The sequence below is a fragment of the Callorhinus ursinus genome, unplaced genomic scaffold (assembly GCF_003265705.2).
Source record: "Callorhinus ursinus isolate GAN/ISIS: 27379988/994484 unplaced genomic scaffold, GSC_fseal_2.0 scaffold12, whole genome shotgun sequence".
Classification (NCBI taxonomy): domain Eukaryota; kingdom Metazoa; phylum Chordata; class Mammalia; order Carnivora; family Otariidae; genus Callorhinus; species Callorhinus ursinus.
This window is the reverse complement of record NW_027397074.1, coordinates 83,252,350-83,266,484: the sequence shown is the minus strand read 5'-3', so window position 1 is coordinate 83,266,484 and position 14,135 is coordinate 83,252,350. Positions and strand designations below refer to the sequence as shown.

At 38.0% G+C, this 14,135-nt stretch overlaps 1 protein-coding gene across 1 annotated transcript in view; it reads right to left on the bottom strand.

Moving 5' to 3' along the window:
• CNTNAP2 (contactin associated protein 2) overlaps positions 1-14,135 on the bottom strand; it is a 2,027,980-nt gene that overhangs the window by 822,192 nt on the left and 1,191,653 nt on the right. Inside the window, exon 10 of the mRNA XM_073899330.1 lies at positions 8,075-8,246. Coding sequence (XP_073755431.1) covers positions 8,075-8,246 — 172 coding nt within the window. The remainder of the gene's footprint in view (positions 1-8,074; positions 8,247-14,135) is intronic.

Below are 14,135 nucleotides of genomic sequence, written 5' to 3'. Positions count from 1 at the left end.
GCTATATATCACGTCAAAAGTAAATATAGTTTCTTTTGTCCTAATACATGCAATACATCAAAGAAGAATAAGGGTGCTGTTGAATCTTAAAATGGTTAATTCAACTTTTTTCTTCTCCTTTTTCTCCTGGGAGAGTTATCTCCTCTGGCATTTCACTACTGTACTTTATTTTTTAAGTAAGTTTTGTCACTCAAGTACTCTATTTGTACTTAAAAATAAAATCACTTTGAAACCACTTCAGAGAGACAAGTGGCTTCAACACGGTTTCACCTGGGTGTGTGATACTTTCCGGTCACTGAGCTTATGTTTTTGTGCTAGGTAGAAGACCATGGCTTAAATGTGTAAGTATCAACAGGAATATAAAATCAATGAAATCCAAGATGGGGAATGCCTGGAGATAAGGTGAAGAGACAGACATATCTACAATAAAGAATCACAACATGAACTGTCATATAAGAAAATAAAGCTGGATTATGTGACTCCTCTTTTTTCTGTTTATTTTGATCTGGTGATATGGTTTTAGGAGGCTGCATAACTCTTCTCCTTAGGACGTTTCCCCTAAAAGGAAATCCAGCTTTACACCTGAAAAATTGCTTATTGGCTGCAGTTCTCCCAAAATGAGTTCCAGCCAATCTGCTCTTTGCCCCTCTGGAGTTTGATGAGCTCAGTCACAAAGCTGCCAAAATCTAGCCAGGCACAATGTTCTGAATAGTGTAGTTCACCTGAGAGGCTTTCTGTCTCCCTTACCCCTTGTGCATAATTACCATGAAGTAAAAGTAAGCCTGCAGAAGCCTGCAGCTGGAGAAGACCCTAAGGGTAAAAGAGAAAATGTCTCCTAATGTACACGAAGCACAATAGAACATCTCTTAAGGAAGAACAGAAGGGACTGGTCAGCCTGGAAATGTGTGAAAAGGTGTTAGACCCAGAGGCTAGCAGTTTGCAGTTAGCAAGATCCAAGTGAAAGAGAAAGAAAGACTGGCATAGATGTTGTCACTACAGAAATGTCCATGTTTGTGAGATAGGCCTTCCCTTTCCTGTGGTGGACATAGTTTTTAGATATTTCAATTCAAAGTTCTGGTTTTGTGTATTTTCCATGAAATTCTTCTTGTGCTGTGGCTGCCCACTCAGAAGATTAAGGACATTGTCATGGGGGGAGGGGTGTGCTAGGAGCATGCACCTCTGGACTCTGGACTGGAACAAAAAGTTAGCAGTCATGTGGATTCAGTTTTGACAAGGTAGTCTAAAACAAAGAGGCTTTTGGTTTGAAAGAGCTAGGTCTTTGAAAGCAAAAAAAAAAAAAAAAAAAGAAAAAGAGGTACCCAAAGTATTAAGACAATTTAAGTTCTGATCAATGACCCTCCCCCTCCCCACCTCAGCATTGGTCTCAGGAGGGAATGTTCACTGCTCGATGTGATCTTCCGTATTTGTTGACTGAATGAATCTCAAGAGACTTAGAATCCTATGACACTGGTGGCTTGTGCCTTGCTTTCAGCCTTTGGGAATCTGATTTATAGAGGCCTCATGTCAGCCTGAGGCGGGTGCTGTAGAGTAGATATGGAGGCATGACAAACTGAGGGAGAGGGGGGCCTACTGTAGCTGTCCCCACCGAATACCCTACCCGTTCACACAGGCCATCATTCATTTCGGCTCCTATGCAGTTTGCAAGAGATCTAGAAATCACAGCATGTCTCTACGAGGTGTATTAAAATGTTTAGATGGCTGACAGACAAGAAAAAGGGAATCTGGAGAAGGAGGGCAGAGGGTGCACACATCTTGAGTGACCAGCCATCCTGCTTTACCCAGAACTGAGGCGTTTCTCCTGGCACTCAGTTCTCAGTGCTAAATGTACCAGTCCCAGACAAACTGGGAAGAGCGATCATGTTACACAGATCCCAGAACATGAGCCGAGCCGTAGCTAAGGCAAGGCCAGCAGAAATAACTGCCAGAGCAGGGGGCAGCTGGGACAGAGGATGACTCCTGGACACTCAGCAGGCTGGAGACCCACAGGGGAGCCCAGAAGGAATTGGAGTAGAGCTTGTGGAACAGACCCCAGGTTAAGTAAATTGTTTGGCCCTGAACCAAGAGTCTTGCTGGAGGGGTCAAGGCCACTCAAAATGGACAATAGCCCAAAAAGGGAGTTTGACTTTTGATTAAGTTCGAATCCTATATTGATTGGTTATTATATATGCATAGAATATATAATATACATATAAAGTTATTAGGATTTCCAAAAGTATGTTTTCAAATATTTATTTTTTTCTGCTACTGTGTGGAAATTGGAGCTAATGAGCAAATGAAGATTTATTTTGGAAGATAAAAAATGTTACATGTGTTCTTCTTCTAAGTTAGGACTGTAAATTTTAAACCTGCTTTTATAGAAACTCATGATCTCCTTCTGAACTGATAGTATGAATCTACTTATTTGCTGTTCACCTTTCCAACAGAGTCAGGTTAGTTTTGAGACAGACACTGTATCTATCCAATCCTCATTTAAGTGCTCTTATAAAAAATATATATATACTTATTCTTTTCTCTCAAGGAAAAAAAAATCAAACTGGGTAGATGTTCTTGAAAAGAAAGCATTGAACTAAAAAATAAAAACTGGGTCTATGATTACGCACTTCCATCCAAAAATATAATGAAGACTTAATTACTAACTCAAAAATAGGATTCAGTCTATTCAGTTTCTCAAGGGGTAATTTTGTAGGCTGTGGTTAAGTTGGGACATTTACCCTTCCTTTTCCGCTCTCTGTGCTATCCAGAATGGTTACCGGTTTTGTTTCTTACTATATTTACAAGGGAGGCTACAGGAAAGGTAAAGAAGATTCTAATTCTAATGAACTACTTTTACTGGTTTTTCTACCCATTGCTGATTCTAACAATATAAATGTGCTTTGGCCTTTAAATGGCCATTTGGTCCCCAAAGTTCAATCTCTGAGGGACATCACTGGCATGCAACTTAATATATCCTAAAATAAATTTACCATTTTTTCTTTCAAAGCCATTTCCATACTTGGGAATTTGTTCCTCTGTGTTCTGGTTAAAAAAAAAAAAATGTACTGGTTGATTTTAGACTGGAGGATAGGGAAAAGGCAGATGCTTCTGGCTCCAAGAAGAATAAAACTTGACTCACAGTGACTTAAATAAACAGGAAATGCTTCTCTTCACTTAAAAAAGGAGTCAAGGTGTTTGCTGACTCTGGCTCATTTGAGTTCTGGTGTTCTGGACCATACAGCTCCAGGCCTCTGAACAAGGACAGTGGAACAGAAGGAGTGACACGTGGATCAAGAAACTAAAAGCTTCCTCAAAAATACCACAGCTGACTTCTACTTATCGCTCATTAGCCAGGACTGTGTCACATCATCATTCCTGCCTACAACAAAGAAAAAACACCTCTCTGGAGCTAAGCTATGAGGGTGGCCTGACAATTGATACAGAAATCACAACTACTTAACTAATGAATCGTTGAACACTGCATCAAGGACTAATTATGTACTATACAGTGGCTAACTGAACATAATAAAAATAAATACATAAATAAACAAATAAATATCACAAGCAAGACGGACTGTATTATTAACATTACTCACAAAACAGGTAAATTTGGCCAGACCAGTCATGAACACCACCTACATAAGCTCAAAATATTCTAACACCACCTTGTCCTAGATAAGAATCACAGGCAAGCTAATCAAACAGTAACTGCACATGGATTCACAAGTTCCACGATCTGTTACTGCAACTCCCCTAATTAACAAATTTGACCAACACCTGCTAGGACCTTCCAAGGCTCACTCCCAATTCCCTTCCCTAACTGCCCCCGCCCAAGCCCACCTTTGTGATGTCCAACTTTAGTTAGTTCTAGGAGTGTCTGGTAGGTTTTTGGCTCTCAGATGCTCACACCTACAAAGAGGTTAGAGAAAAGTGGGTTGAGAACAGGAGTTGAGTGGGCACCTGAAGACATTTGCCACAAGGGGTCAACAAAATAAGGGCACTAGGAACAGATAAAAGGTGACAATCATCCAGGAGAAACAAAGAAGTTATCTGCTAGATATTTTATCATTTTCAGAGAATATTCCAGCAACTGAGGGTTTGATGAAGGTCCTCCTAAGAGCAGGGTATCCTTCAAAGAGTAAAGCTACAGGCGTCCAATGTTGGAAGAGGCTTCCTGCCCACTATTCATGTTCTCCCCTTCCAGGTCTATGGCTGTTCAGGGAATACAGTTAAAGAAACCAGAGGCTCTCAACAGGCAGACATGAGATTTCATCAGACACAGCATTTTATTGTGTAATCTGCAGATACATGCTTCTTACTTACATGTATCCAGCTGCCTTCTTGATATGTTCACTTATGTCCGGCACAAATTTCAACACTAAATTCCTGATATTTTTCCTCAACCCTTGACCAATCTTCTCTACCACTAGTCTTCCCATTGGGAAATGGCAACTCCTTCCTTCCAGTTGCTTATACTAAATAATTTGGGTTTATCCTCTAACTCTAATATTTAATCCATCAAGAAACTTATTAACTCTACTTTCTAAATATATTCAGAACTGACTACATCTCACGACCTCTTATGCTAGCACCCTGGTTTTAGGCTACTAACGCCTCTCACCTGGATTACTATAATAGACTCCTTGCTTCTACCTTTCCTCCTCCCACAGCCAGAGTTATCCTTTTAATCAGTAAGCTAGATTATGTCATTGCTCTACTTGGAAACCTGCAATGACTCCTTCATTCCCTCAGGATAAAAACCAAATTGTTAAAATAACACATAGGTCTCCAAGACCCAGCCTCTAGAACTGCTCTGGCCTCCTCTCCCAAAACTCTACTCATCCTTCCAAATTTGCCATCCTGGCCCCATGCCGATCCTAGATCATGCCAGGCAGCCTTGTTGCACTCACTGTTCTCCCTGTACTGACTATTCTCTTGTCAACACAATTGACAAATTCTATTATCTCTTTTAGGTCTTGAATTAATATCATCTTTTCAATAAGACTAACTCCGACCAACCCATTTAGACTGCAGCCCAACACCTCAATCTCTTAGAATGCCAGTCCTCCTGGATTTGCCATACTTTTTATTTCACAGAACTTATTTCTTCTTACTATAATATTTGCTTATTAATTACATTTGTTCTTCTTCCTTTTTCCTCAGAATGTGAGCTTTACAAGTACAAGGATCTTTGTCTATTTTGTTCAATGATGTATTCTATGTGCTTAGAACAGTGCCTGGCACCATGGATATACTCAGAAAATACTATTGAATGAATAATTCTACAGCTTGGCATGCTCGCTCTTTTCTTGATTCATTGCTGTGCTCTGAAAACAAACAAGTAAATAAAACAAGCCACATGTAAATCCACACACAAAGAAAGAAATAAGTTCAAATCACGGGGTATTCCACTATGACACAGAGCAACACCCCTTTACAATCATCTTCCCCAAACGATTTCTCTAAGTTCTACTCATCAAATCATTGCAGCTGCTCCTTATCATCTCCAAACATTTCATAAAAATTGTGCCTGTGGTAGTTTTTCTGTTTTTTTTTTTACCCTATATTCTCATTTATCCTTTTTTTTTTTTTTTTCAAAAATAGCTCTCAAATCAATCACGCTGAAATCTGAAAGGAGCACAGTAAGAAAGAGCCAGTGCAGGCTTACTTAAAGAAAATTTTAGATGGTTTGAAAATAAAATGACAGATATCGGGCAGTTGCAAAGTTTTAGTTAGAGGGAAAACATCAAACCAGAGATGGACTGGGAATGTATCAATGTTATCTGGTGGATCACTGTTACATGAAGACAGGCTAAAACCACTGGTGCTCTCACATGGAAAGACACAGAGTAAGGGTGAACTCATCAATGAGCTCCTCAATGGTTGGAATAAGGTGAATACAGTCTTATATCATATATACAAAAATATAACACTTCACAGATTAAGATTCTAAACTGGAAACATTTTAGGTAAATAAAAAATAAGTTTTTTCACATATTGGTAATTACTGTACATAAGCTGTTGCCCTGATCATTTTGTGATAAATATCCATTTATTATGTTTTACACCCAAAACTAATATATTGTTATATGTCAATTACACATCAATTTAGAAAAAAAAGTCATTTCCTTCAAAAAATAGAACAAGCAGAAAATGGATTCTCTAACGGACTTCAGAATTGCATGATTTGTCAGAGGTGATGACATCCCCATAGTCACTCTATTGGGTTATCATCCTGGAGGATAAGCTACAGGATGCTTGGCAATACGGACGATGGGACTGACCCATTTTGTCAAAAAAATGTTTTGTATATTCCTGTATCTGCCAAAAATTGAAATCTGTATTCCCTATTCTTCATCTTTCCTGGCATTGTTCTTCTCATTAGAAATGCCATTTTTCCATTCTCTTCATTTACAAAAATCCCATTCATTCTTTTGGGGCCAATTTAGCACCTACTCCCTCCATGGAAGTAAAACATTAAGTCTCAGCCTCTTACCCATATTTCTTTGGTAGCAAACAATTTAAATATAATGTCCAGGATACATGCTGTTCGAAGTGAAACAGCAACATCACCATAAAATCTAGCCTGTTTACAAAAGCCGAATGAACTAACTTAGGTGTTATTGACAGAAATTATTATATCATTAAAGCTACTGACATGGAAAATGGACAAGGTATTAAAATAACTCAATATGCTGTATACCTATTACTAAAAAGGAAAATCTTCCTGTATGGAAAACAATTAATAAAAATTTATAGATAAATATCAAGTATCAGAAATACGGTCTTAAAACATTCATCTTCCAGTTTTTCTGATTATTGCTACCACTTGCTTTAGGCAGAAATAATAGCTATTGCATTACTGCTGGTTCAAAAAATTAGGAATATATTTCCATTAAAATTGTTTACTGTTCTGTTTAAATATAAATTGTTTAGGCCAACAGGATGAGTATTTGCAAATATGTAATAGAAATAAGAATTATGCTATGTCATCAAGTCTTATTATAAACATATTAAGGCTTAGAAAAGTTACATTCTATAGCCATCATTTAAACTGTAATTTACCATTCACATGGATATAATTTTATTGAGATTATATGGAAGCAAACTTACTTTATTATAGATGATTTTGCATTTTTTTAAGATTCACTTTATGTCTTTGAATGACTTTCCTAAGAATTTCCTCTTAAATGAAGTAAGAGTAATAGAGACTGAAAGTCTATACTTGGTTGGGAGCAGACTGAGACTTCTGAAACTTTCATCTTCCAAAATATAAAATTAATAAAATTATTTTTCAGAGTAAGATAGCCCTCTCATGAAAGATTTGAATAGAGTTTAGAAAATCACCTAAATTCACCAGGATAAATTCAACACAAAGTCAGATATAGTTTGTTTATGGATGAAATATCTCAAACTACTTTTCATGGTGGAATGAAAGGCACTTTTAAGAAGTATATTAAGGTTAGTGTATGTAATGATGTAATATTTCATGTAAGAATTGTATCTTTCTACTCTGTGAGAAGTCAACTAAGTTTTTATAAAAAAAGCTCCTCCCCAGATTTGCAAAAATGAATACAAATTAGATTTTGTAGTATTTCAGTATGTATATTTTGTTATCAGACTCAATTACATTAAATATTCTGTTTCAGTAAATTCCCATACTGCCTGCCAACATTTTTAAAAGCTTTTCCTTCAGGAGAGGGCTTCAGAGGGGAAAATATGCTGAGGGTGAGTTGTGACCAAGACAAGGAGAGAAGGGACATTTCTGCTTGTGGGCATAGGAAGCAAAATTTAAAATAAACTGAGTTCCTTTATAACTCAGCTGTTGCTTGCAAAATTAACTGCATAATGCTCACATTCACTGAGGGAGATTGGTGTGACATCACAGACTGTTCTACCATATATATCCAGTTCCTGATATAAACATCACCGCCAAAATCACATACATGCGTAAGCATGACAAATGGCTCCTCCCACCTTACCTCTTATACAGCGTGTGTGTGTGTGTCTCTTGTTCCACAACAAAAGCATGAATTCAGAAAGTTTGGACAATTTGAGGTAGGACAAAATGACTGCATACCTGTCTATAATGGCGCACATGTCGATGCTGACATTGGCAAAACTCCCTGGCCTCCTCTGTGCCACTTCATATAAATTTACCAGTTGGTCATCCACTTGAATGAGCTGCATGCATCCTTGGAATGAAGGCTGAAGGACAGAGTGACTGGAGTTATTCATCTGGTTCAGAAAACCTGTGAGAGAGAAGAAGTGGGAAAGTTACATTCTATGTACAGCATGCTTCACTAAAATTCCTCCAGGTGTCTTCCCTGACCACAGCCATCCTGTCTCGTTGATCCTTGTTGATGTAGTGTTCAATGTAGAAGAATGGAATCTTTTGAGAAAGCAGTATTATTTCTGGAGAAGAAGGGAGGGTTGAACCTAGGTGAATGTTTGTTTCTGGGGTCTACCATTCCTCATGTTTTCTCTGTGACATTTTCTTTCTCAGTCTGTCACATTGCTCTGTCCCTCTGCTCTTGAAGGCTCACTCCAACATTTCCTCACCTGACTCTCTCTTCAGAGATTAAAACATAAAACTTTAGACCTTTCCCAACTATCCCATCACCTTCCTTTTATGCCTTCAATATTTACTTCTATTTTCTTAATTCCCTAGAGCCCTGTTATTCAGATGTCAAGAAGCTAAACTGTTATCGATTATGGTGGATTTCTTTTATGGATTAATGTCGAACTCAATCCAAAGAGATATTTGCATTACAAATGATTTCTCAATTTATAAAGTCCAGAGAAACATTATAAAGAAAGAAATTTAGGCAGAAGGCTCAGCTACCCTCCTCTGAATATCCATCTTATATATCTACTACAGTATAGGGAGCATAAATGATAAGAAATGAAACTAAAAAGAGAAGGAATAACAAGACAAGAAAAAAAGAGTAAATACTAGAGGTTTTAATTATTAGAGAATAGAAGATACATATATTAAGTTTAAAATCAGATATTAAAAATTTTATTGCAAAATAACTTTAAAATAGCAACACCAGTCAATTACTTAAATTATGCCTTTTTAATAGAAAAAGGCATAATTCTTAGTATGTGTATTAAATCTGTAAGCCACAGGAAAAAAATATTTCTCTAACTCATTAAGTATCTCCAGAAAGTCTCAAAAAGCATCTACTTTTTTTTTTTTTTTTAAGATTTTATCCATTTGTTAGAGAGAGAGAGCGTGGGCGAGACAGAGAGTGAGCAAGGGTACAAGCAGGGGGAGCTGCAGGCAGAGGGAGAAGCAGGTTCCCCACCGAGCAAGGAACCCGATGCGGGACTCGATCCCAGGGCACTGGGATCATGACCTGAGCCGAAGGCAGACGCTTAACTGACTGAGCCACCCAGGCGTCCCAGCATCTACTTTTCATATTGTTCCTCACACCAAATTTATCTACCAGAGCAGATTTAAACCGTACTAGTTTGTCTGCTTAAAATTCTGAAGTTATTAAACATATTCATTTCAGTCTAATATGGCTACAGAAAAAAAATTATACAGAATGGGTTGCAATCAAGACATGTCATTAAGTTGATAAAAGTAAATTTCCAATAGAAAACTTTTCCAAAATATTGACCATTAAGTGATTTTTTTAAAAAACGTCCTATTTGACTAGTAATAGCAGTTTAGGACAATAGAAACATTTCTTCCATTATTAATGGGTTATGATAATTAAAGTCTAGTAATTATCATTTGAATTCCCTTTAAGAGTTAATCACAGAGCTGTATATCATTTTCCATCAACACAGTACTTTGTAAAAACAAGATTCTACTTAAATTACTATCTTGACTTAAAAAAATATATATATAAGGTTCTACTTCCAATGTCAAACATATGGCATGTATATATTTTTCCCTAAGTCACATTTTTTTTCATTTGCATTAAGTTAGTCTCCTCAGAAAACTGCTGATCTTAGATAAATGGCCCATTTAGACTAGCTGTATGCATACATATGATTTTCAATCTCTTTAATCAAGATAAAATTGAATGGAGTATAATGTCTAAACTTAGCAGAGAGAAAACATCCAGCTGTAACTTTATTGACTACTCTTAACAAGACGATCATTTGGTTCTGTTTTTTGAGTACTTGGGAGTCTCTAAATATCCACAGTAGCTTTGAAATATTTCAAAATGAGTCGATCTATTTGTGAGAACAAGACCTTCTCTGAAGCAACGCAGCTGCATAACACACAGATCACTATGAATTGGACATAGTTAAGTTCATAAAACAAGACTTCATCAGTCACTCATAACAATGTTCCTGATAAATTCTGGAGTTTGAAACTGTCAAGTCCTTTCACTTTTCTACAGGGGATACATTCTAGCAAAGATAATTATAGGACAAACTACTATATATCGATTAAAAATTTAGTTTTTTTTTCTTTTTTTCCTTTCCTTGCATTATCTTTAACATTTCCAAGAGGAAGCCCATTAATCCTTGCCTTTGGTATTCACACCCTTTCCTAGTCTCCTTCTACCCTGAATTAGCACTGATTCTGGTCAGTGGATAACTATGAAGTGGTGGCTGCGTGTGACTTCTGATGCTAGTATCCAGCTTGGTCTCTGAGACTGCTAACTGATCATTCCATGAGCAGTCTTCTGGAAAAGCCCACGAGATATAATAAATCATGGTTTCCAGCTATTAAATTTTGGGGTGATTTGTTTATGCGATAATGAATACTTAGTAATAAATTTGGGAGGGAATTGTAACAAAAACCTACAGATGTGACAGTAACCTAGGGACTGGGATGTACAAGTAAGTTGGACAGGCCTCACAAGGATTGTGAGCAGAAGCCTGATGGCTCTTGAGGAGGTTGTCAGTAATGGCTTAAAGGTAAGTGAGGAATAAATGTGATTGGGAATGAGAGAAAACTGGATCCTGGCTATGCTGTAGTAGAAAGTTTAATAACATCGTGATAATATGGGAAGGACATTATACTTAATGAATTGGGTAACCTAGCTAAGGACATTTCAGGCAGAGAATTATGAACATCTTCTACTTATAGTAAAAGGGGAAAAAGAAGAGAGAAAAACTAAAGAAAAACCATTATATATGAAGAAAGCAGGACTTTATAGATTTGAAAATAAAGTATTTTCTCAATTCTAGTCTCTCCAGATGGCCAACAATGCAAAAATTAAAGTCACCTGTGGGCAAAAATCAACTACCAATAAGACATAATGTAAAGATGGCAATGCAGTGTGACTGTGATATCCACCTTAAGACCTCCAAAATGTATTAGGTGGTGCCTCAAAGACCCATTCATTCAGACTAAAGAACTGCTAGACAGCTTATTGGTATGTCTTACAGATCCTCTGAGTTAACAATGTTAAGGGCATTTTTCCCTTAGCATGCCAGCAGAAGTCCAATATAAAATAAAATAAAAAAATAAAATAAAATAAAATAAAATAAAATAAAATAAAATAAAATAAAAGCTTATCTTCATCAGATTCTAGATGTGACTTTTGCTTAAAACAGACTAACATTCATAGGAAACCCAGAGATTTATAATATAGCCGTACTTGTGGTAACACCATCAGCTTGGCCTGAAAGAGACAGAGATGGTACAGAAGGAAACTGTGTCTTTAGACCCTAAACTTCTACAGGCAGGAAATGATGCAGCTATAAACACAGGCTACTTTTTATATTAAAAGGAAGCATGGATCAGAGAGGTAGAACTGTGAGCCAGAGGGCAGAGCCAAGACCCATGAAGAAACACTTCCAGGAAATATTAGGAGTGAGCCCTAATTCAAGAATTACCAACATGCACCTGACTGGAATTTAGAACTGCTATGGACAAGTTTCCTTCTGTGTACCTCTTATTTCCCCCTTTTGAATCAGAAAGTCTAAAGTGGTTGCTCTATGCCTATCTGACCATGATATGTTGAGTGTGTGGGTGGCACAAAACTTGTTGACAGGTCTTCAGATGAAAAGCTGTATTTAAATACCTTTCTTTGTTCTTAGAATTCCCTAGGAGCTTCATGTTGGTATGAACTTGACTCAGATGATGAGTTGCTGGATTCTGAGCAGACCCTCTAATGGAAGGAAGCTTTAAAGGGCCTTTGGAGGAAGTAAGTGTACTTTTTCATGTGGAAGAGACATGAATCTTTGTGTTCCAGAGGGCAAACTATGGTAACTGACCTCCAAGATAGCCATACATCACCTCCCGCTATTCATACCGTGTGGGGTTCCCTCCCACACTGAATCAGTGCTGACTTGTGTGACAAACAGAACACTGCAGAAGTGACAGTGTGTCTGTGACTTTCAAGGCCTAGTAATAAAAGGCATTAGAGGCCTTTACATTGGTCTCTTGGATCACTGGCTCTGAGGCAGCCAGCCCCTAGGCCATGAGGAACCTCAAGCAGTCTACTGGAGGGGCGCCCATATGTAGAGGAAATGGGACCTCACTGCCAGCAGCAGCTTGCTTGCCATGTGAGTAAGCCATCTCGGACTAGTGCTTCCAAACCTAGTCAAGCCTTCAGATGACTGAGGCTGCAGGAAACATAAAGCTGCAACCTCATAAGAACTTCAGGAACTTCCCAGCCAAGCCGTTCCTGAATTATTGGCCCACAAAAAAGGAAGAGAGAATAAGCTCTTCTTATGTTGAGCCACTAAATTTTGAGGTAGTTTTTATGCAGCAGTCGAGAACATTGTTTTCTGCATTTGTTCCCTTACTGTACAAATATAATTTCAGTAAAAATACTAGTGTATCAGTGCCTGTGATACTTGCAGTGGCCACTCTAAAGCTCAAGAATTAACCTACTTAGTAGATCAATAGCGGGAGTGTTTGGAGATAAAAATTTGCAGCTGGGATTCTGAGGGTCAGAAATGAATGGACAGAGAGTTAAACTTAATTGAAATTTGCCAAGTTAATAGAAAGATTATATAGAATGAGAAGATTAACTTTTGTTTGTTTTGGCTTAAAACTTTAAATATCTATGAATTTGGAATAAAAAATGCATTGTGTACATGGGTTGTCACTGGGCTCCATGATCTGGCAGGATGACACCCACACTAATTGTCACCTTGCAGACTCAACCCCTCTCACACCCAGTGAAATGGGAAACCTTTCCTCTTCGCAGGGTCGTTATACTTATGGAACCTAACTGGCACGTTGGAGATTTCTGTTTCAAGACTTCGCACATAAAAATGTCATACCTGATTTGAAGTCCACTCGGTATTTTATTATTCTTGCTGACAAAAGGTTTTAAAATTTTAATTCAGAAATACATCAGTGAAAAACATGCTGATATTTGTTTTGACATTAAAACTGTTGTAAGTTATCATGTGAACCTGATGGGACAGAAAAAGCAAACAATAGGCAACAGGGTAGAAACCGCACATGTCGAAAGCCACACCTGCATGAGGCTTCTCTATTGATACTTATTTTAAAGTTGGTAAGTTTGGGAAGTCAGAGAGAGGCTGGTGGGATGCGGTAAGGATGCTCAAAACACATTTAGATCTCCTTCTAATATAATCTAAGATGATTGTGCAAAATGTCTACTCATCTCTGCTGTTTACCCAACCCGCCTGAATATCTCACACTGGTGGGGGCTGGAATCCAAGCCAGCAGGGTGTTCGAGCGGGCTGAGAGTGACTCCCTGGTGGCTGGTACCTACCCAGCAAGAGCAGCCTGGTAGCACACCCACCCAGCATGGCTGGGAGCGTGACTGCAATACAGGCTGATCGAGCAAATAAATATATTGACAGTGGGAGCAAGGTTCTCACCGTCAGGAAAGGAGGGTACAAATGAAAAGTGTAAAATCTTGAATGATCTTGTGGGTCTGGACTAGAATTTAATCTATCAGGGTGCCCTTGTGGTTTTCAGGATTATACAGATAGTTACAGAAATAAATCTAGCTGGAATGATGTATGGGCTCAATATACAGATGGTTCCTACCATTCACTGGAGATGGTCTGGGAGCAGGGTTACCTCCAGACACAGTGAGTACCCCTCTAGTTCAGGTCTTAGTTTCTCTACTGAAATTATTTCTCTAGGACTTCTTGGAGAAATGGCTGATTCCAGAGCTGGATCAGGGAAAGTACAATGGGGGCCTGGAACATTTTATTGCACCAGAAAGTAAAGAAGT